The 23960-nt window shown below is 37.7% G+C and overlaps 1 protein-coding gene across 2 annotated transcripts in view; it reads right to left on the reverse strand.

Annotated features, from left to right (window-relative positions):
• LOC140650610 (transducin-like enhancer protein 1) overlaps positions 1-23960 on the reverse strand; it is an 86943-nt gene that overhangs the window by 23867 nt on the left and 39116 nt on the right. For both annotated transcript variants that reach the window (XM_072859165.1, XM_072859164.1), the window contains exons 7-14: positions 20000-20204; positions 19233-19249; positions 10703-10819; positions 7482-7535; positions 5763-5915; positions 4784-4928; positions 3885-4075; positions 2430-2506 (exon numbers count right to left, since the gene is read on the reverse strand). In XM_072859165.1, coding sequence (XP_072715266.1) covers positions 2430-2506; positions 3885-4075; positions 4784-4928; positions 5763-5915; positions 7482-7535; positions 10703-10819; positions 19233-19249; positions 20000-20204 — 959 coding nt within the window. The remainder of the gene's footprint in view (positions 1-2429; positions 2507-3884; positions 4076-4783; positions 4929-5762; positions 5916-7481; positions 7536-10702; positions 10820-19232; positions 19250-19999; positions 20205-23960) is intronic.

Raw genomic sequence — 23960 nt, forward strand, 5'->3', positions numbered from 1 at the left:
GGCAACGAAGCTGGTGAAGGGTCTGGAGCACAAGTCTGATGAGGAGTGTCTGAGGAAACTGGGGTTGTTTAGCCTGGATAAAAGGAGGCTGAGGGGAGACCTTATCGCTCTCTACAACTACCTGAAAGGAGGCTGTAGTGAGGTGGGGGTCAGTCTCTTCTCTCAAGTAAAAAGCAATAGGATGAGAAGAAATGGCCTCAAGTTGCTCCAGGGGAGGTTTAGATTGGATGTGAGGAAAAATTTCTTCACTGAAGGGGTTGTCAAGCATTGGAACAGGCTGCCCAGGGAAGTGGTTGAGTCACCATCACTGGAGGTATTTAAAAGTTGTGTAGATGTGGTGCGTAGGGACATGGTTTAGTGGTGGACTTGGCAGTACTAGGTTAATGGTTGGACTCGATGATCTTAAAGGTCTTTTCCAACCTGAACGATTCTATGATTCTATGAATCAAAGTAGGTGATCAACGAAGCAGTGTGAATAAAGCGCTGAAAACGCTAATTAAAAAGATTGGAAAAAAAAACCCACATAGACTGTAATTTAGCTATGAAATCCCAGGATACAAAGTATAGCAGCATATATGCACTGCTTTTATGCCTTGAATAGTGCAGCAACTATAGCTCAGCCACAGAAAATTTCTGACTGAACAAAAATAGGTTTTCATAACTTATAATATAAAATGCTGCCAGGCATTACTAATGGAATAAGGCATTGAAGGCTTATGAATGTACTTGTTTAAAAGTAAATACTTACAGCCACTGGATTATGTGATCTCAAAAAATGTTTTATATAAGTATGTCAAATTCTACTAAAGTCAGCAAGAACGAGGCTGACCCTTAATAAAAGACTGTTTTGAGAACAAAGCCTGTTCCTTACTGTACTAAATTTAAATACACCACCATCTGATACATAACACCAACTCACTGAGCCCTCACTTCAGTAATCTTGTCAACATACCACCAACTTTTCTTTAAGTAAATCCAAGATTTAACAGCTTTCTCACACTGCCAACAGATAGCTAAGTCTGTTCTGAGAAGCATGGTGGATAACAACAAAAACACATTCAGGATGGCTTTCCTAATCTAAGTCTGCTGCTTTCCTACTGTTATGGAAAAAGAGTAGAAGAAAATACACACTTTTTTGCCTGTAATCCGGTGTACTTTTATGGAAGTTTGCATGACTGACATTACAACGTATCACTAGCTATTAACAGGAGTTCAAACTGAAGGCAAACAGAAATATGTGTGTATATAACTTTCACCACAGTATGTCTTAGACAGTATCCTAAAAGTAAGTTTCTGAATTTTTCCTGAAGCTGCAAAAGGAAAAATTAAATCATGATAGATTGAAGAAGACAGTATGTAACAGTAACACCCAGCATAGAAGTGCAAAGTGTTAAGTGAGTTTCAAAATTATGTTAAGTACCTAGATAGAGAGAAACTAACTGCAACTTTACTTGAAAGAGAATACAGGACTGAATGCCAAGCACGAAGGGACAAAGAACAGGTTCTAACACAGTGTCGAAAAACCTGTTATAATTCTCTCTGCCCCACTCTCTCCAAGAAAAGAGGTTAGTCAAATTTGCAGTCTATGCTCTGTTTGCACCTGCCTAGACTAGTTTTCCAGAAATACTTAAATAATCACATTTTTTAAGCGGTCATACATGCTCATGACTCTACTGCACATGGATAAACTCAGTCTCAACAGTCTACTAAAGCAAAATTACGGAAAAATTTGATGTATACTGTTTTGGTGAAATTATTTTATTGTAAAACCAATAAGCCACAATATCATACAAGTATTTTATTTAAGCACCTCTTTGTCAGTAACTAAAACTTTTAAATAAAAAGAACCTGTTGTGAAAGTTATCCTACCTCTATGTACCACTTGCTGCACAACTGCTTCATCAGCCTTTTGCTCTCCAGCTGCACACTTGCACATTTTAAAGAGCTTGCTCCATTATGCAAGGTGTGCATCAGTTGCTAAAGCAACTGCTTCAGATACCCACTGTGATCAACAGTTGCAGGCTCTCATGCCTGATCAAACAGGTGCAACGAGTGTGTGAGTTTGCACTACACATTTATATGCTCGGTATCGTATGAAGTTTAGTTTCAATATGTTTTTATCTTACATACTTTATCACTGTCTACAAGTCTGTAGTCCCCTTAACTTCCTCCAGAAAGGAGGAAACAAAAAACCTTGAAGTATACCTTCATCAGCTTTTCCTTGGAAACAGGTATATGCACACCTGTTTAGGGACATGACAACTACGATTTAAGAATTTATATGCTGCACCTCTTACCAGGGAGAAGTCAAAACAATCTCTTGGGAACAACCAGACACTACCCCCTTTGGAATTCTTGTTCACTGCCACAAAATAACTTTATTCTGTCTAGATATTGCAGATGTTACCAAAATGTTAAAAGTTACTTACGGTTTTCCCCCAGGAATCCCTGCTAGATTTGGAGGGATTCCAGGTACTCTCATGTGAGGAGGAGGATCAAACCCAACCTGACAATGAAAAATGAATTAATCTCACACTTGAAATTTCTCATTCAGCAAGCCCCTTTTCTTCACCCCCAAGATATTACGCATTTAACCAAAATGTGGGTTTTACCCACAGTATTAGATAAGTGCATGTCCCTTCATAGCGAGGGAAAAACAAGATGTTTTCCCTAGGCATGCTTCTGCTAGAAGTATTCATATGTGAATAGAAAACCAATAAGGTATGTCTTGCATTCACACCACTGAGCGTAACACAAATACCTCTATGTTAGCACAGAGCTAGCCCTGGAATTAGAGTCCATGGTGTGTTGGCATGTAGCCACACGAGTGCTCTTTTAGCTCTGCAACAGCTAGCGCATACCCATGCAGGCACAGCATGGTGCTGGAAAGCAGCTTCAGGCCCCAGCTAGAATCTCTGCATGGCTCCACACTGCACTGTGTGGGCACATCAGCTGAGATCTCTCTCATGGAGCTACACTGCAGGGTGCAGTCAAATTTGTCTATAGCTTAAATATACTATGCTCTCTTTACATACTGCAATTCCACTAAACTTTTATATCCTGAATAAATATGTACATCGAGTAATCCAAACAGAAATTCTGGACCAAACAGACTTAGTTTTTCTTCTGAACACTATACCTGAGTTAAAATTCTTATTGCTTTAAGGAGCGCATATGCTATTTAGAATTTCCACATTTTCACATAAAAGCCCTGTTTACCAGTTTGAAAAAAGTAGCCATATCTACAATAATGAGAAGATGACAAGCTTAAGTCCAATCTTACAAATTTACAAGTAGGTAAGTTTTTCTATGCATAAAGCTGCCATCAAGCTCATGTCTGCAGAATCAGGCCCCTAGGTTACTCTGCTTGACAGCAGCTATAACTACTATGCTCCATTTACTTACTACACCCACAACAGCAACTATTCTTAACACACCTTATCACAGAGCTTCAAGATATGTACCAACCAACTTATGTTGATTTCCACAAAAAACAAACTACAAGGACAGAGACATAGATAAAAAAGACTCCTACATGTTTCAAGATTAATTTGGTATGTCTGTACGGAACACACATCTGGTTCAGCAAGAGAAAAGCAGATGTCCACAGCACCAATGAAATACTTTGTAGCTACCAAAACCAACTTTTCACTTAAAGCATAAAATAATTTTTTGGCATTTATTAACCAGTCAAAGCACTGGTGAAGGTGAAGAAAAAAAGGAAACATACATAAATACACCAAGATTCTTTGTTTTCAAGGTGCAAATTTGTTTCTCCAGCCACACAGCAAAACCAACCACACAGTGAAGCTGTCAAGCCTCTGGCACTCTTCTCAATGAACCACAACTCACACGACTGAGATTGCATGCAACGTATGGCCTACCATAGGAGATCTTCCATAGGCAACCACAGCAGCTGCAGCAGCAGCAGCACTCATCTGGGGTGACATATTGTGCAGACTGGCATAGGCTGCCCCTGGACTGGTTAACTCTCCATTCATGCCAGCATGAGGTACCATTCCAAATGGAGCAGGGTATGGTCCTGGTACTGCCAATGGTGTTCGCAAACCTGCAGCTATGGAATAATGAAATCAAGTAGTTTTATTTATATATTCCTGCATACAGAATATATTTTTTTCCCCTACAATACCTAGCCTTCCCCTCTCACATAGACACACTGCCAAGAAACATTGCCATAATTTATCTGTACCACCACCTCTTTTCACTCAGTGTAAATAAGATCTACTGAAGTCTGAACTTGCTGATTACTTCTAACAATCTCTTCTAACATTACCTATTTCCATTTCTGTAATATTTCCCTGTTTACATTAATCTCTCCTTTGCCAAATTAAGCAGTAAAGCTGACAGACATGGTTTACACAGCTCATGTCTGAAGAAACTGTGCTGTACCAGCCTGAATAGCAAAAGTAAACTTCCCCCTGCATTTGTCAAGGTTTACACTGCAGCAAATATTAGCAGACTCAGACAAAGAGCTGGAGAAGAGATTGCATTCAGAATAAGTACCAGAAACTTCTGAGAAGTCTTTTTATATTGCATTCAGTCTCTGGATTGTTTGCAAAAAAGATAAAGACAAAAGTAAACAAAGAAGGATAAGAGATAGAAAGATATTCAAACTCTTGATAATCCAAACATCTGCTTCTCATCAAGCCCTCTCTTGATATCAAGAACAAAGCAATAAGTTTAGTTAACATTCGTACAGAACTACATACGTAAAAAAAAGATTAATTTTGGAACCATAAAAATACGTGAGGTAATGCATTACCAGCTTGGTTAACTAGAGGGTCCATTGTTGGAGGCTTGCCAAGGCCTGGACGAAGTCCTGGAGTTGCACTAGTGCCTGGGGTTGGCACATCACTTCGAGGAGTTGGTGTGCTGGATTTCAGAACAGGCGTGCTGGCTTTTTCATGCTGGTATCATTAAACAAATTAAATGAGTATTATTTTTAATCCAGGCCATATTATACAATTTATCACAACAGCAGCTGGGATGCTGGGCACCTACTACCTAGTCCCTCAGCCAATTTTCATAAATCCACGCAATGCTGACAGCATTAACTTGTGAGAGAGAAATGCTGACCTTTTTGATTGCTACTAAAATTAAAATAAGAAAAGAAATGTAGAAAGTTATTTTTCCTTATTCCATTGGCATGAAAAAAAAAATGTCTGAGCTAATTTTTTTTCAGGACAATACAGTATGCATGACCAATTTATTTTAGCTTGAAATCATTACTGTCTCAATTATTATTGGACACAGCAAATCTAAGTACAGAAACAAAATACCACCATAGTTGATAGTATCAAAAACTTATGACACAAAGGCTACAGACAATCTGATCAAATTATTAGTGATACTGCAGGAAAAGTTTTTAAAGAGTAACAGCTTATCTAGAAGACTTTAACAAAAGCTTGGAGAACTTCTTAGTGACTATATACAGATTATGTTAAACCATAAGCTATTGCTCAAGAAAAAATAAACAATGCCTAAGCAACTCTTGTACTTTGTGATAAATTTGCAACTCATTTGACAGAAATGTAGGAAATACAAAAAAATCAAAATGACGAAGAAAATATTGCTGAGGAGTAAAGCTGAATAATACTATAAAGGTCTGGAAAGAGAGTAGTCTGTTTCAGCTTCAAGTGTTTAAAGCCATCTATTTTCTGCCACAAGTAGTTGCAGGAGAATGGAGAGCTAGACTTTACAAAAAAGAATAACATTTATCTGGACAACAGACTGCTACCCACCAAACTAATTTCTTTGGATTTGAGGGAAGTGGAACTTCCTGAAGAGGCTGTAGATGCTGGACTGCTAGAGGCGTCTTTCTTCAGCAGGCGAGTTTTATCTATCCCATTTTCACGTGGTGAATGAGTAGGACTGGCCCTTGGGGAAGAAGGATCCTAAAACAATGGGAAGGGAAGAACAGCACAGAACCATGTTATGGGTTGGTACACAAACACCACTAAGGAGTCTATGGGAAAAAAAAACTAGAAGAATTTAAGCAGTAAGTTCAAATGACAAGACATTTTGTTATCTCTATAGAAAAAAATCTGAAATCTCTTCACCAGTTTAGAGATATAAATAAGTTCATATAGTAAGCAATCTGGTTTTACTTTACAGCACATGTAACCATAAACTGTTCCCAAGCATAGAGCTTGCAATCTAAGTATACCGAAGTACAAACTAAGGCAAGCGCGCACAACATGCGGTAAGAGCGAGAAAGACCAACAGTAGCTGCAGTTAAGTTTACACTGTTTTTCCATGTATGTTCTCCATGCGCTGCTAGTGACAACAAACATTTCAATAATCTCTTTTAGGCCATACAAACCTTGCTCATATCTATCTTCAGAAGAAGAGATAAAGACGTATGCTTTATATGCCATAATATCTGTCACTTCTTTCTAAATACCATCTGCAATTGCCTCACTACTTAAATCTACAGGAAAAACTGAAATTTTTTTCAGTTTTAATTACCTGAAATTACCTCTCAGGTAATTATCTTTCTCTCTTCCAGAGGCACTCTCTTCATTGACTGTAACCTGAAATAGCCAGCCCAGCAAGCTACAATGCCATCAGAGCTCTGCAGGTTCTCCATGCTCCTTTGGCTCATGAGAATTGCAGCAGGGAGGAAGCAGTTCTCACAAGAGGGCACTAAGTCTACTGATTGATTATTGAGCAGTTTCATTGTTAAGTAAGGGCTTCTGAAAGGACTACTAAAATCCCTAGTTGGATACCCATTTTTCTACTTGGCTGACATCATTTGGGCACTTGGAGCTGCTGAAGACCCTTTTCTGTCAGCTTCTCTCCCTGTGCTTTCCACAGAGCAGAACTACCTCGCTACCATATTCAGGTTTCCTAAATCTCTTTGTTGTATGAAATAAAAGACGAAGAAAAGGGAAGGCCCATCCCTTCACCTTGATGCCACTGCCACATCTCTGCCCTGGAGAAAAAAGTGGCTACAACCTCTGGCAAATTTTGTGAAATGACTGACCTCATTCTGACTTCAGCTGACTTCATTCTAAAAACCAAACATTTCTGGAAAATGCTGTCTTTGACATAGGACGTTAAAATAGTAATAATTTTTAAGGTACCAAAAATGTTTTTAATAATACTCCTACTATTAAATACAAGGTTAGGTATTGTCTTCCTTTTTCATTTGAAGTAGTTTGAAAACTTCAGCCCTTCATCTGCATCTCACCACAACCCTCTCCACTACAGAGCCGCTGTGAAGCATCAAAATGTAACTGCAGAGGGAACAGACCTGGACAAAGCAGCAGAAGGAAAAGCTGAGAGGACAACCAGATAAAGCTCAGAGGAAGACACAGTAACTGCAGAACTAACAAAAAGGAGAAGTTGTGAATATTTTAACATATCCACACAGAGGATTCTTTTTCTTCTAACATCTCAATGCACTTTTCCTTTAACCTTTGGGCAAACGTCAAGACTACAAAAATGAAAAAAGTTACCTCATTGGATACATCTACAACCAAGTTATCGTCACTCTTGTCCCCATCACTGTCCTATTAAAAATAAATAAATATAGTGTTCATTTCAATTAGTACATTAAGAGGCCAGAGAGAAAGACTACGCATCTACTCAAGACATTTTTTTGTTTTTTCTAAAGAAAAAGCAAACAGCCTTTCATTAACTTAATAGCAATAGGGAAAACAATGAAAACAGGAACACAACACCTTATTTCTGCTTCAATAATAAAACCCAAGTAAGGTAGAACTAGTTGAAAGGCGGTGGTCTCACCATCAGTGCAAGATGGTCCAAACTCCCTCCTTATTAGCATCATAAACAGTGTTATAACTACTCCTAAAAGAGAAACTAATTCTGTTCATATGCTAATCTTATGTGTTAATCTTACAGAAATTACTGCTTGTGCATACCTAAAAAAAAACACATCTCAGAAACTGGAGCTTTTTGGCATTTGTTTGATGAATCAACTTCCCCAAAGTGACAGGACAATTTTTCTCCTTTTCAGGAAAGGAAAGTTTTGAAATGGAAAGTTCTGGGGAAGAAAAAGCTTCAGAAATGCCAAGGCATTTCAACATTTCTGCCTAACAAAACCAAAATACTTTGACATTCCTAAACAGAAATTTTTATTGTGGCTTGTCAAGCTCCATTTTGACTGTTTCACACAAATCTGTGTTCACCTGGGCTGCTCTAGTGCCTCAAAATAGCTGTTACTCAAGTGCCTCCTGGTCCCTATCACCAAAATGGGCTGGGATGCCCCAGTAGAAACATTCTATGATACACAGTGGCCTAGTGATTTCCGCAGCGCACCATGGCGGTTCAACCAGAAGGTGAGTCTGGACTCAAAACCAAAAACAAACAAACAAAAAAAATCAAGTGAATGACAAAACTTAAAATTTTCGTGTGGGCAAGTTTGACATTTCCAATAACAATACTTTTAGTTTAAAAGTTTCTAGGCAAACAAATCAGATATATGATTGCTCAAACTGTCCCCCATCTCTTGCTTCCAAAGTGTCTTGGATATCACTCTTAACACTGGCAGACAAAAAGTAAAACACCAGTTCTTTCCTCTCACTTCAGGCCATAAAAGTTAAAAAAAACCCCAAAACCAAAGACCAAAACCAAAAAACCCCAACAGGTAGTTTCAACCCTTCCCTTCTGCTTTAGCAGCTGAATATTTCTCCAAGAAATACTGCAAACATATTAGGGACCCAAGAGTGCCACCAAAGACGTAACGGTGGCTCTATTTGCCACTCTGGAAGCTGTCCAACCAAAGGGTGCAAAAGGAGAAGGAAAAGGAAAGCTTCAGCCCCGGTTATCTGTCACCTACTTGAAAAGTATGAAGCACCCAGAATGCAAGAATAGGTTAGAAGACATTTGAGCATATGGGAGCACAGTAGGTGGGACAGTTGTTCACCAGAAATACTGCCCCTGAGGAAGGCAAAAATAGCTGCCAAGCAACGTTTAAGTGCACCCCACTGACTTTGTCATCTTGGGAAACAGAAATTTACTAAGACTATCCAAGGCATCTCCTATAGGTACTATTAATATCAGAAGATTCTCCTCACTAACACACCCACAGGTTGAACAGGTTATGCAGGTCCTAACATGAAAATTAGTCAGAACTCAAAAGGAAAAAAAAAAATTGCATGTTGCATCTTATTTCCAAAAGCAACAATTCCTACAACTCGTTTATCTCCCTTCAGACAAAAGCAGTGCTTCCTTGTTCCTACAACGGCCTCTACAAGGGCCTCATCTAAAACGAGCTTGAAATCAGCAGCTCTGTTTTTGCAGAATCAGGGAACCTTTAAAGAGAAAGATCATCTTCCAGGTTAGAATAAATCTGGAACTTTCAAACATCCTTGTTTTGCTCAATTCTTTATTTTGATGCTGCCTTTACCTGTAAAATGCATTTCAAGCAAACAGAACCACACATTTAAAATGTGGATTAAAACAAACTGCTTCTACAGTGCAATAATATCCTTTCCATTTCTTTCCAGTAGAAATACAAGAAAAATAAGGAAGTTAAGCTTTTTCTTCCTTTTTTTTATATCAAATGTAGCTTAAGAACACGTAATCTTCAAATATTTAAAATTAAAAATGCCCATAGAATATCAAACCCTCAAAGTTGAGGGAGTAACACGGGGAAGTTTGCCAAACCCTTCTGTAACCAAAACAAGATTAGAACGTGGTGGAAATACAACTTGCAAAACCGTAACAGTACTACAACACCACAACGTGCAGAAGGGGAAAGTAACCCCATCTACTGTCAGTAGCTCCGGGGATATCCAATAGCTGCTCAGGGATATTCTGAGTCCAAGTGGAAAGAAATGACCCTACCAAATACTGAGGAAATAAAGTGGCACCTGATTTTCTCTTGGGTTCCAGTAACCAGGAAGTAATTAGTGATTGGATTCACATAAACCAGACAATTTGCCACATTACTGCTACGTCAAAGAATATCTTCTGTTAGATTTACTTTCTGCTTTTCAGTACTCTTTTGCACCAGTCCTAGTCTCTAAAGCCTGTTGAAGTATCATCTTGTGATTTGGCTGAGCATTTAGACTTGAAGTTGAAAGCCTATGTGAACCTTCTGAGGTTCACGTAAGCCACACTGTTGTACTGAAGCGTCATTTCGAAACAAAGCAACAAGCAAGCTAGTCAAAAATGCAGAACACAAACTGTGAACTTCTTATATTTCAATTTGCTTTCTGCTGAAACTGCTGTATCAACCAAAAGCAAACTTTAGCAAGTTGGTACAGCCTCATAACATATGCAATTTGCAATGGTAATTATTACTTTACATGGTAATAGCGAATATCAGAAAAAATGTACTAAAACCCCCCAAATCAACAAAATCCTCCATTTCAAACACACCTGCAGGTTTTAGAGCAGTCCAGAAAGGATCCCTCCCTCGAACTCCTAGAAATGTCCCAGAACTCCTAGAAATGTCCCAGAACACTTGTGAATCCCAAACAGCTACTCCTGGCTCATTTTTCCCTGTTAAGGAGTATTACTTGACAATAGCCCAAACTATTGAGTCACTACTGTTCCCACAATATGAGTAATGGTCTCTCTGGCACATATGTTAATATACTACATCAGCCATAGGAAACACATTGCCTTGTTTTTCACAGGTCTTTTACTCCTCATACAAGCACAGTATGCGCAAATAAATTAATCATTTCTTTGACACAGATTTGCTTACATAGTGGCTGGAATCCTTATCATCCACCTTTCTCTTTTTGATGTCATTGGTATATTCAGGGCCATTCCTGCGTTTATCTGTGCTTCGCAGACTGTCCGGGACCAACAGAGAATTACTCTGTAAAGACAAAAACAAGGTCAATCAAAAATTCCTTTCAAGATTCCTTCATATATGCTTAAAAACTCAAATTGGATGCAATAGATGCTTTAGAAATGTGATACCTACACAGTCTTTCATTCCATTTAATTCAACTCAAAGTCTTCCACGCAAACACATGCAGCTTCATGCATTCTAAGAAGCTTGGCTTTTCATTGTTCAACTTATCAAAAGTTTGGTTCACTTGTCAGTCACCATCTATTTAACTAATTCAACTGAATTTATTGTTTAGGAGAAGCAGGCTTGGTGCTTATTCATGAGCAGCTAACAATGATTTTTTTATTTATTTAATATGCAGATCCCATATAAAAGAAACTTACTAAATATAATCTGATTGATTGCTCACTTCTAGACCATCATAAATAGATGACGCTTTGGTATGTCTACACCTGCAGGCATGGATAGATATATGGCAACTTGCAGTTAACTTAAAATAACAAATATTTACCATATAAGGTTATGCAATAATCATTTGTTAGCTGCAGTAAACTCCAACTGGATGCCTTCAACAAATGTATTGCAAACAAGGATCAAATATTTTCACTTCCAGCATAACATTCACTACTAGTGTGAAATTAAGGCTAAAGTGTTATTTAATCAGACTTGATCTGAAAAACTAAGGCCAACACACACACACAGAAGACAAAAGCAACAACTAATCTTTTCCTCAAACTACATGGACTGTTTTCATTCATGCTAAGTTATGCTAAGTACAAACTGTTGACCCAACGAGAAAGGCATTTTAGACATTTTTCAGTCACATGACAATTTGACATGCCTGCGATTCCCATCTCCATCTCCGTTCCAGCTAAAGCATTAAAACGTGTTACAATGAGTTCTTTTAAGTGCAGGATTAGCATATGCAAGAGGGCAATTTGTTCAGTGATGTGTTAATGCTGTGAACAATACTGAATGAGTTGAGAAAAAAATCTCCTTTCACAAAGACCTGGTAAGCCTAGTTCCTAAAAGCCAAGTACATGCTTACATAAATAAATATATGCTCACATAAAAATATAAGTAAATATGTATTTACACGCATACATGCATCTCTCACAAGAGAAAAGCCTAATACCTACATATATACTATAAATGTAAGCCCTCTAAGGAAATACTTAGATCTATCCAAGAGCCAGAGATATTTACTCTTAATATACCATAAACATATACTAACAGCCAGTGCACGGTGCACTGAATGGCTTCCCCTTTAAAACCCGAGGACACCACGGTAGTTTTGCTCAGACATTAATGTTTAGTCCCAAGGAGAAGGAAAACAAAACAGGGTACATAAGGCCATCTGAATCCTCTTTTTCGTACTTCAGAAGCTGCACTTTAAAGCCAACTCTAAGCTCTTTTATTCATGACTATTCAAGCTAAACAAATGCCAAGGGGCTTACATAAAGCATATAGGAGGGTCTAATGAAATTCAATATAAAGAATCTCAAAATAATGTCTTTACCACAATGTTTTGCAGCTAAAAGGTGGGCTTGTTGGATCACTGAACTAATTGCCTTGACAAATAGTCTGAATTTAACCCCTCATCTCCTCCCAGATGCACACAAACTCAGGTATTCACTAGTTTGAAAAACATTAAAACTCATCTTCAACATTTAAATATTGAATCCGATCCATCGTGTCTGTAGCAGTCAAAACATCTTAAGCAGCAAGCTGTGGATTCAAACTTGACCACAGATTTGAGTACTGCAAATGTTTTTTCTTAAGGAGGAAAGTCTTTTAGTTAAGAGACACTTCCCTTAACGAAAACAATTTAAAAAAAAATCTATTTTACTGCTGAAGAGCTTAGAATAAAACAATGAAGGCAAATGTAGCAAAGTGAATAAACTCAGTTTCTCATTTTAAATTGCCAAAATTAAGCGAGTAATGGAAAGGTGGCAAAGGGGCAGCAGCTGGGAAAGATTTAGCAACTCTGCTATTTGAAGTTACTACACAGAAGTGTAGGGAACAGCTTGCAAATTTTGGCATCAAATGTGTGTAACTACGACGGCTGATATTTTTTTCTGGTTTAATGTAAAGTCTACCTAGACAATGCTGACAATGTTCTGTACAGTTTGTCTTGTAGAATTTCAATACTGTGAAACATACCTAGAAACTCCTAGATATACCTAGCTCCCACTGTGTCCTAAATGACAAAGATTATTAATTTGATTTTTCCGCAAAAGACTGATGGCTTCCTTATCACGTAAAAATATAATTATAACGATAACCCACAGTCCTCACAAGGCTATTCTGCAAAACGTCTTCCCTGCAGTCATATTTACACTGCCTTTCTCTAACTTACCACATTCATTCAGAGCACTGTTCTCTGGAATCAGAGCATCCACACTAGAAGCTGTTGTAGAGCAGCTTATTTCACAATAGCTATACTGGCAGTTGCAAATAAGATCGTGCTGTAACTTTGGCAACATTTACCAGTAAACTCAATAATTAAAAAGTTACTGTTTTGTTTCTCTTAGGAGTACAAGGAAGTTCTAGCAGTTGTGACTAAAATGAGGTAAAGTATAACTTTTTAGGAAAAAATACCTTGGTACTGTAACCTACTACCATAATTCAAACCACCAATTGTGTAAGATTTCATTCAACAATATGAAAATATGCATCTTTTTAAGTAGTGCATATAGTAGATCCAGAACACTAAAGTAACAAGGGAAATAAATAAAAATACAAACAGGAACTGGGAAAGAGATGATACAATAAGCCTTGTGTTATTGACATCTCTTACCAATGTAATGTTAAGGTTCAGGGAACAGTGAGAACAGCCTACTAAAAGCCACCTTTCTTCATTTCAGCTCTGGTAGAGTTTGTATTTGCTATATGTTCGCTATCAAGCATAGGGCCAGCTACAAGACAGCAGCAACAGCTTCACAATGATAGAGTTCTCCTTATCTTCTCTTTAAAAAAAAAAACAACTTGTTTAGTTCTTTTACCAGGCCTACTAACATCTGACTTATTTTCAAAAGTAGGACAAGGATTTTTATTTTAGCTATGATGTTTATATAATTTTTAAAAATAATACTACAGAAATTTTCAGTTGGGATTGATCTTCAATAATAATCAGTTTGTACAAAAAGGGCAAAAAGATATATACATGCATAGTTGATTTCCTAAAGAAAAACTGCATGACACCAGTTTTCATTTTGTCTTAATTTCAACAGACTAGACGCATTATTGAGGATAATCCTTACTTTCATACTAGGAGTTCAATTTATTAGGGATTACCAATGCAACATCTGTAAATCATGAGTCTCAGATCAGAACAAATGGTCAAAATCAGTTCTATCTAAATGTTTTCTTTTTCTTCTGATAATTCAAAATTTATTCACATGAATCCCTTTTCTTCAAGTAAGTCCTGAAAGAAGAAAAAAAGCCTAATGTAGCACCACTTGCTGTCAGAATTACCAGACTGCATAAGGGCTGTATACCAGGCAACTTGGGATCCTAAAGCAACTTCGTTGCCAGCAAAAGTTAAACACTGAAACCACCAGCAGCAAATGTGAAACGAAAACCCAGTCATGATGCACAGAGAGAAGGCAGATGCCCTATTAGGAATATAGTGCACATTATTCAAATGCACTTCTTCAACTGCCATGCCGTTCCCCATAGGAACACTTTCCAAACCACAAGTATGTGTGCCAGAGGTACAAGCTGAGAGCCCACAGTATCTCATTTAGCCCCAGTTATAATACAGCACAGACAACTCACTAGAACATACAGAACTGACAATTAACTTTATGCTGATCATTACAGCAATTAAATAACAGTATTTACATCACATCTGTGCTCATGGTTCAACTACACCTGGTCCCAATTAAGATCTTCTCTAGTGCTGGGCTCCTTATCCCTCCTGCTCCCCTTTCCCCCAAAGACACACACACACACTTGCTCTGTGCTTGGCCATTCACTGACTTGCTGTACATCCAAACCAACTGCACCCACCTGCCATTACAGCCAGTTATTACAGCTGACAACTTGTGCTTGCCCGGATCACCAAGCAGGTCTGCTGTGTTTATTTAACCACTACACTGGACCTCTGCTGCTGCACCACACGAGTGCTATCTACAGATATCCATACGTAGACAGGAACAAATGCAATCCCTTGTTGAGCAGGCAAAATAGGATCAAGTCTAACATCTACAACCAAAATATAAATTGCTCAGCAGTCCCACTGCTCATTGTCAGGACTCACTGATACGAATATAGTGGACATTGGAAGAGTAACAAGCGCTTAACCATCCCCCAGCAAGACACAAAAAGATTGCACTAGAAGTTATTCAACTCAAGAATCATTAACTTCCATTTGTTGAGCATGCTTCTTGCAAACGCACACATCAACAACCCAAAAGTTGACTTATAAAGTCAGTAGGTTTTGTTTAAATTACCAGCAATGGAAAGCTACTGACTTCACCCTCTTTTCGCCCACCATTTAAAGTTCTATTTAGACTAGTATGTTCATATTAGGAATAAGGAAATCTAGAAGCCTAAATGGATTTGAGTAATTCTCCACATCGATTCAATAATCAGAAGACATTAACAGAGAATAAGGCTTCTGTCAATTTCAGTATTTTCTAGCTAATGTTCGTCAGTCAGGGTATCCATAAAAATTTATACCAGATCACCCCAATCCTCTTGTCCTGCATCATCAGCCTCATGCTGCTTTGTACCAGCTACAAACTAAACTGCAATGCAGCATCCCACGGCTCTTCTGTGTGAGCAACTCCTGCTGAAACTAATTTGTGGTTTGCATCCATAAAGACTGTAAGATTTGACTTATTTTTAAGTTGACAGGGCCAATAAAAATAAAAGATATAAGTGATTAAGAAATTCAAGTTTTTCAATTATAAGCTATATAATGGAAAATGCTACTTTCTCCACAAAGGCCAAGAAGCATACATGTGCTACACTGAAGAGTACCCTACATTTTCATATAACTCCTTATGATCTCCCTCCCCGCCCCCCCCCCCCCATTTAAAAGAATTTAAAAAAAAACAAAACACAAAACCAGCTTCCATATAAAACCAACCAAAAAGTAACATTCATTCTACTGGGAGGGGAAGAATAGGACAGAGAGCTAAGGACACAGAATATTTTTCTGCTGTAAGAAAAGAGCATTTGCTTTACAAAACAATAGCAACATTTATGCTTAACAAAGAAGGCAAAAAAAAATTTATTGGAAAATTTACGAGTACTTCCTAAGTCTTAAAAACAAGCTCAATGTTTTTCATGAGGACAAAAAATAAACACAAACCTTAATGTAAATCCCAAGCACATAATGAAGTGAGATTTCACTGTCTACAAATTATTACTGATACAATAGAATGCATCAGAATATTTGCATTTCTATGCTGTCCAGACAGGATGCTAGAACAATGGGAAGACAAGTGATAAATGAACACCTGAGATGAGTTTGAAAAATGCTGCCAGTATGTTCCCTAGAGAAAAAAATGTGGACATCAAAGTTCTTTCATGTTGATGTCTCCCAAAACTTTATTAAGCTTCAGCTGCAAAACCTGCTTACTCTGCCTGGCTTCATTACCTGCAGCCAGACTGTGTCACAATAGTAGGGGTGCCTGTATTCCCGCAATAACGACCCAGTTTTGGATGGTTAGAGCTACATCAGCCAAAACCCACCTGCCATTATCCATGTAGTCCTGTAATTTAATTTTGAGCAAATAATTTCAGCAGTTCATGTATGAAGTATACTATTATTACTAACTTAAATGTTATGTATTTCACAAACATGAATTTACAAAGAGCCTCCTTTCATTTTACTTCCTGAAACTTTAAGCAATACAAAAAAGAAAATGTAGCCCTTGCCATTTAGATGTAGCAGAAGTAGGTAAAATGGACACTGACCACAATCAAGAATAATGAAATCACTACATTTATACATGTATAAATACATGAATCCCACTGCATTATGAAGTATTTCTAAACATACAATAAAAAGCTTGTGACTGCTTATTTGCCTAAGGAGACATTAAAAAAATAAAACCAGATCTCATTTAAAAATGAATATGCTCAAATAACATGCCACAATACGCTTTAACTCAAAGTTATGTCCAAAAAAAAGTCAATTTGAAACCAAATAGGCAAGCGCTAAATTGTAATCTTTCAACCTTGCACATTTAAAGCTTCTGCTGATGATACTAGAAGGTCACACTGACATATTTGATGGAAATCATACTGTAGAACTGCACAATAATACCAAATATCATGGTTAATTTAGGTAACTAACAGACAGCATGGGTTTTGGTGTCTTGGATGATGAAAGCAAGCCTTTGTAATGGTGCTGCCGGAAATCCTGACACTTAAAATGTTACTCTGAAAATCAAATTGATTTTATCTTGGTGACCCAGATGTTATAAAGTAATTTGCAAAATATGAGCCTACTGCTCAGTTGGAACCACATGTAATAATTAAACAGACCTGCTGGTATGCCTTGTGTACTTGTGACCAATTTCATATTATCCTTAAAAATATATTTTAAATTAAAAAGAAATACATTAAAAATACAAGATAATTAGAGCAGTTCAAAGAGAAAATCATTCCCAGCTGATTATTTTAGCCAGATTTGAACTCGACTATCACTTGAATTATGATTCTTTCATTGAAGATATCATTTACTGTTAAGTCAAGATTCTAATGCAACACTGTATTTAAACAATTTTAAGTTCAAGTTTAAGTTCACCTGTATTCAGCTATTAAAAATTTAATTTAATTATGAAGTATTATTCTCTGCTGGGACCAAAAAGAAACTATGGCCACCATAATGTAGTAAACTGAGCTCAGTATATCCGTATGGCAAAGTTATTTTATGAAATAAAGCCTCAGATTGTTTAAAGGTTACTTAGTGATAAAGCCAGCATAAAAAAGCCTACTATAGATAATAACCAAGCAATCATGAGTTACACATACGGAGACAGAATTATCTGCAGCGACAATTTTATGTACTTTAATTAAATAAAATTGACATATATAGGTAACCAAGCAAATGATATTGCAAATCTCCCACAACACAAAAGCTGGGTTTAATTTTTGACAGTTCTTCTGCAGGCAAGAACCATTCTCAGCTACAAGATGAATTCAGAGTCCAAACTTCACAACACTGTGAAGCATCTGATTTTAAACTCAAAAACCCTTTAGGAAAGTACATGATGGACAGGGCAGGGGAGTGTGGGAAGAGAGCAAGGACAGCAAACATAACCACCAAAGCAAGACACAAAGCCATCACTCCCACATGTGCACATGTATGTGCACATGGACACATACACAAACCTCCTTCCTTAGCTCTTAAGAAAAGTTGTTGAGAATCCTGCACTTGACTAACATCACTCAAAGAAATATGTCCCACTCAAAGAAACATGTCATTAATAAGTCTGAGGCTTCAGGAAAACCCAGCTTAAAATTACTTCCACAGTTACACTGTCATTAATAACATTAAGCAAGCTGAAATAAATGCTTCTTGCTTAGTAATCTAGAAACAAAAAAGATTGCCACAAGATACGCAGATAGTTTCCAGTAAATAACTGTCAAGCCCTGGCACAAGAAAAAAACAAAGCAGCAATAAAAATCAGAAGTTTAGTATTGTAAAGATATCTGTCAGATAACTTTTCCTAGTTCTTGTCTTTTCTAATTGAGAAAAAGAAACAAAATAGAGCCCAAATTCACCTATGACATTAACAAGCAGAATTAGCTTTGTTACTTGAAATGATGTGAAAGTTGCACATGCCCATCTCCAACAGATTAATATAGCAATATCATGCAAAACACAACAGTATAAAGAGCTGTAACAAAGCAGTTCTTTGGCTGGTTTTTGGCTAAGATTGTCTTAGACCAATTCTATTACAGCTTATGTCTAAAGGGAAATAAAGTATTGCTATAGAAGTTATACCTGAAGCGCACATTAAGCGGTAAACACATTAGTATGGCTTAAGCAGATTCAGTTAAAGAAAATCCTAGGGCCAAACACTGTCATGACACATGGATTTGAAATTTTTCACCTGTTCTGCAACTCTAATTCCTGAAAATCCTCCAGGAAAAATCTTAACTCTGACTAATAATGTTATGCTTTAAGTTGCAGTCAACGTGCTGTTTGACTTGCAGCTTCCTCCCACCCCCAATAAGCAAACTGAAGTTCAAGCTTCCCCAAAATCATTCTGCTCGGAAACAAACCTGATTCATACAGTCCTCCAAACAAATGACTTTGTGTTCTGCATAAACCAAGAGGTATCTTAATAGAAAACACATATGCCTAGTATCATGATACTAACTAAAAGGAAGACAAAACAGACAAACAGTGCAACATCTGATTATTACATTATGTAGAAGTGGAAACATTAGCAGGAATGTTGGTACTTACTGGGCCCGGCTCTCTGTCTGCTCCCGCAGTAACCAAGAAATGCACAGACATGCCCGTTCAGACACAGAGGCAAGAACAGAAATAAAAAAGGGGGGAAAAAAAATTAGAACACAAGCCGTGAACAGTTTTAAAATGGCTTTTATTTATATAAGTCATTGCACATTCCTAATACAGTGATTTCCTGAAAATTACAGTATTTTGTAAACATGATTTACAGTTTAACCATACACAAAGCCTAGTTTTATTTCATGACAGAATAAATTATTTTCTTTTCAAAAATTAGTCAAGTGCAATTTTGCCCAATATTTAATTGTGTACTAGAATTTAAGCCTATGAAACTAAAGTAACAGATGCAATTACCTAAATCTTTTGTTTGAACACATTCACTTCAAAATTTAACGTCTCATTCCCCCTACCTTTCCACCCACGCATTTAACAACATTACTTTCTTTGAAAAAATTACCCATTATGCAGTTTAACAGTTTTCCACAATATGGTGCAGGCCACTGGTGTTACAACTAAGCATTTACCAGGATGTCACAATGCCCTGCAAACTACAGAGCAGGTGACACCTAGTGATCCCCTTTTAAAATACTGAAAAATTCCAAGCTGAATTTTGCTTCAGTGGTATATACGCAGACATTTTTAAGTTTGCCAACAGTTTTTTTTTTCTCATTCTATATAACTTGAATTCTTTAGAGATGCACATAATTTGCAGCAATGCGCAAATGTGACAACGTCCTAATCAGGCCTGCCATGCCTCTCACCTCTGTGGTGTTCTGCATCGTGATGCTTCTTGTCATCTTTTATTGCCAAGTGAGACTGCCCACCCAAAGCACTAGAAAGGGCAAGAAGGCCAGCACTGCTTCCGAGCGGAGGAATGCCTGGAGGCTGAAGTCCTGATGGATGCGGTGTTAGAGGCACTGGAGGTCCATGGCCATGGGAGAGATGTTGAGCCTGCAACTGCTGCTGCTGTTCCCAGCAGTATCATCATCCCCAGAAGAACAACGCATAGCACATAGTTTGGGAAGGAGAAGGGAGAAGTTGGTTAATTACTGAGAATCAACGGTGGATTTTTTCCTTTGTTTGTTTGCTTTAAATCTAGCCTCTCCTCTTTGTCCCACCACACTGTACAATACTGCATTATATCATGCTGTCTGTGGACAGCTCTGCTTATGTCCCACAAACCAAAAAAGGCTAGGTGTACACTTGTTCTGCAGCCTGAGGAATAGGTTCAACTACTGTAGGTTGTTTTGGGCAGCTACTGCCTACCACAGTATCACTAGTGACAAACAGCAGCAGCAGAAGGCCCGAATACCTTTCCCTTTTTCTAGAAAGGAGTATCGCTGCTCTGGGAAAAAACCAAGTTTCTCTGGCAAGACTAATTTAAACTCACCCCCTTTCTTCCCCCAATTTGGAAACAGTAAGTAGGTTACTATTTTGAATATTAAAAAACCTAAAAGACCACTGCTGAATTTCATATTTAGCACAAATTTATATTTTATTCTAGCCAAACTTTTGGGGAAAAAAAAATCATAAACTAACACTGTGCTTAGGAACCAACTTTAGAGCTTAAAATCCAGGTATTCCAGATAGCATCAATAAGGTCATGGAATTCCCAACAAGAAACATGGTATAAATGAATTAAGATATCTCTATCTGTTTCAAAAGCAACTTGCAAGATCAGTATCATAATGAATGGATGTACAACCCTGTAACCAATCTGGCAAAATAACCTGCAAGCAATTTTAGAAACCAAGTCCTTATAATGGAATGACTTCCCCATAGTTTAAATATTAAGATATTTTCTAGTTAAAGCTGTTATGGTTTTATTAATATTTTCCAAGTTCAGCTAACCGCTTAATTTGTCCAAAATGCTCAGCACAGATTTATTTAGAAAATTAAGCTTCAAAACAAACTTTAGCTTAGTCATAGTTCCCCTTTAGTCTGCTACAGGTAAACAGATTTTCTGCCTCTTTCCTGCTTCCCGTGCCTGGGTATATGAACAGAAGACAGAACAGACCTCTCCGCCTTGGCCACGCTCCACCATCCCTCTCTGCTGAAGGTAGATACCATGAAAAAAGCTGGAGTACCACCCAGTTCAGGGGATCAAAGAGAAGACAGATAAGCAAATGTCTGAACAGAATGAGCTCAGCTAGACATGAGTTTGACCTGGTGAATGCTAGTGGTCCTGTAAGAGCAGGCAAAATTCTTACAGTACTCCTGACAGCTCCTGAAATCATACCTAGACTAAAGATCACAATATTTCACAAGTTACTCCAAAATAACTCAACTCAAAATAATCCAAAAATATTGTGTCTGCTTCCATAGGTCCCAAGACTCTTCAAGACAAACTGCATAACATCTACTAGCATATGAATGACTTAATTTATTACTATTTAGACAACTACTGCACCCCTACACTTTCATTTCTCATAACCCCATCCCAACACATGACTTCCGCTGTTTATAAATTTATGTAGACACAAGTTACTGACACTGAACAACTCTGGACTGGACCTGCTCATCTTTCACTTTTCTGCTGTCCCAACTGTAATGCAGCCATTGTTTACTTGTTTTTGATATACGAGACAAATCTTACAATTTACCACAATCCCTTTAGTCAATTCTATAAAGCCACAAGTTTGCCAAATCTTTCTCACACCATGTATTAGGAATTTCGTTTCACAGGCTGCATAAAAAGCCTTGCTAGTCTTCCCTGTAATACATACATCTGATAACTATCCTTGCCAACTTTTCAGTATATTCAAAAAGCAACGTAAGAGAGAGGTAGTAATATTGTCCGATTTTAATGTGTTTACAACAACCCCAAAAGTAACATTTTGAAGGACATACTAAGAATTATCTTTATTTGAAGTAGTTAAAGCAGTAGACCACCTTCTACAAAAATCAAGCAGCCATTGCTAGTGAAACTTCATTTAACTGAATAAGTATCAGTAAAGAGCACTGTAAAGTCTGACAGGAGTGCAGGGCTTTTGGGTTTTTTGTTTGTTTTTTGATCCAGTCTCTAAAGAACAAGAGGACATCTCTCTTCTCACAGACTTTACCAAGACTTTAGTAGTTTCCAGCATATTTCCTCAAATCAGGAGATAACCTGATGTTTTGGCAGGCTCTCTCAGACAGATGGTATCTTAGTTGTTCCCTTCCTTGTTGACCACTTAAGCCAGGTCAGTCATCTGCACTCTAGCCATGAGACAACATGCATCAGCAATACTGTACTGCATTCACGGTACTGGTCTTACTTGACCCCAGTTGAACTATCACACTGGATTACCTAGTTGTGGTGTGCAATTGGCCAAGAGCAAAGAGTGATTTATCCCTTCCAAATTGGTTTTGCGGAGAAAAATTTCCTCCCTTCTCCAACAGTGAGCTCAAATTAGCTTCTTGTGCAGTGTGGGCATGGGAAGATCAAAACAGGGAAATGAAGTTAAATTGTTTCCATTCTTGTCCCTATCTCTTCAGGAAGCCTGTGAAGATTCCCTTTATTCATGCCTCTCTTGCTTGGTTTAATTAGCAAACAAGTTAACCCGCATGATTTCAGGAAGCATAGCTTAACATCTTTAGAAATCAAACTGTTATGGACACATTACCTACAATTTCCCTGTCTCTGCTTTGTCACCTACACACAGGGTATTTCGAAAGTCCCAGAAACGAGGCACAGATTAATCCCCTCTAACAGGTTCTGAAGCTGAAAGCATGAGATGAGAAGGGCTATGTCCTTTTTCTCTGACAGGACTGCATACGAATGGTGGAGAGTAATGCCCAATGTAAGGTGTAGAACAGAATATGAGAGCTGTAAGTAGAAACGCATCACTCTGCATAACATCTTAACAGCTTTGCAAAATGGTTACTGAGGGTAGCAGAGGAAAATGGTACCCAAAGATGCTTAAATATCCAACTACGTTAAACAGACTTAAGACTAAAAACCTGATTATGGTCTTTTAAGCCAAAAAAGGTATATTGTGATTTAATGTTTATTATCTCAGGCTCACTGCTGTTTAAGACTGAGTATATTGATTTGTTTATATATTACCTATTCACAATAGGTTTAAAGTTCTCCCTAACACATAGATAAAGATGATCCTTTCCAGAAGTTCATGCTCTTTTTATTTAAAAAACTTGAATTGTTAAAAGTATATTATTCTATTATTCTCTTTCTAGAAGTGGAAAAGGGAATATGCGCTCCACACAAAGGAGGAAACTAAAGACTAGGGAGATCAATAACAGCAGCACTCACCAGATGTATTTAGTAACTAGACATTTGCCATAGTAGATCCTAGAAACAATTATGTTATGCATATAATCACTTTCCCGTCACTTCAAAGACACTAATGCCTGCTCTGTCACCTTTTAAGAGCTTAGCAGCAGTGAGATATGAAACGGAATAAGTTGGCAGCAGTATCATGGTCTACCAGGCATGTTCATTAGCAGTTAATTAAAAACTAGACACCTGCCATAAGAAATGTGCTCAAAAAAGGATGAGTAACAGGTCTGTCTTACTACCAATTATTATCATTACTTGCAGAGCAAGGGCTGTGTCCACTTTCAGAGGGAAGTGGGAAGGTAGAGAAGAGTTCAATGATGCATACATAAGTGACTGCACTGAGATAATTAGCCATAGCAGTGATTTTAAAAGCATCAGTAGTCCACCCACCAGTTTGTTGCAAAAACAGAAGTTGTTCTTGTTTGCAAAGGGAGAAAAGGAAT

This window comes from Ciconia boyciana, chromosome 4 (genome assembly GCF_034638445.1).
Source record: "Ciconia boyciana chromosome 4, ASM3463844v1, whole genome shotgun sequence".
In the NCBI taxonomy this organism is placed as follows: Eukaryota; Metazoa; Chordata; class Aves; order Ciconiiformes; family Ciconiidae; genus Ciconia; species Ciconia boyciana.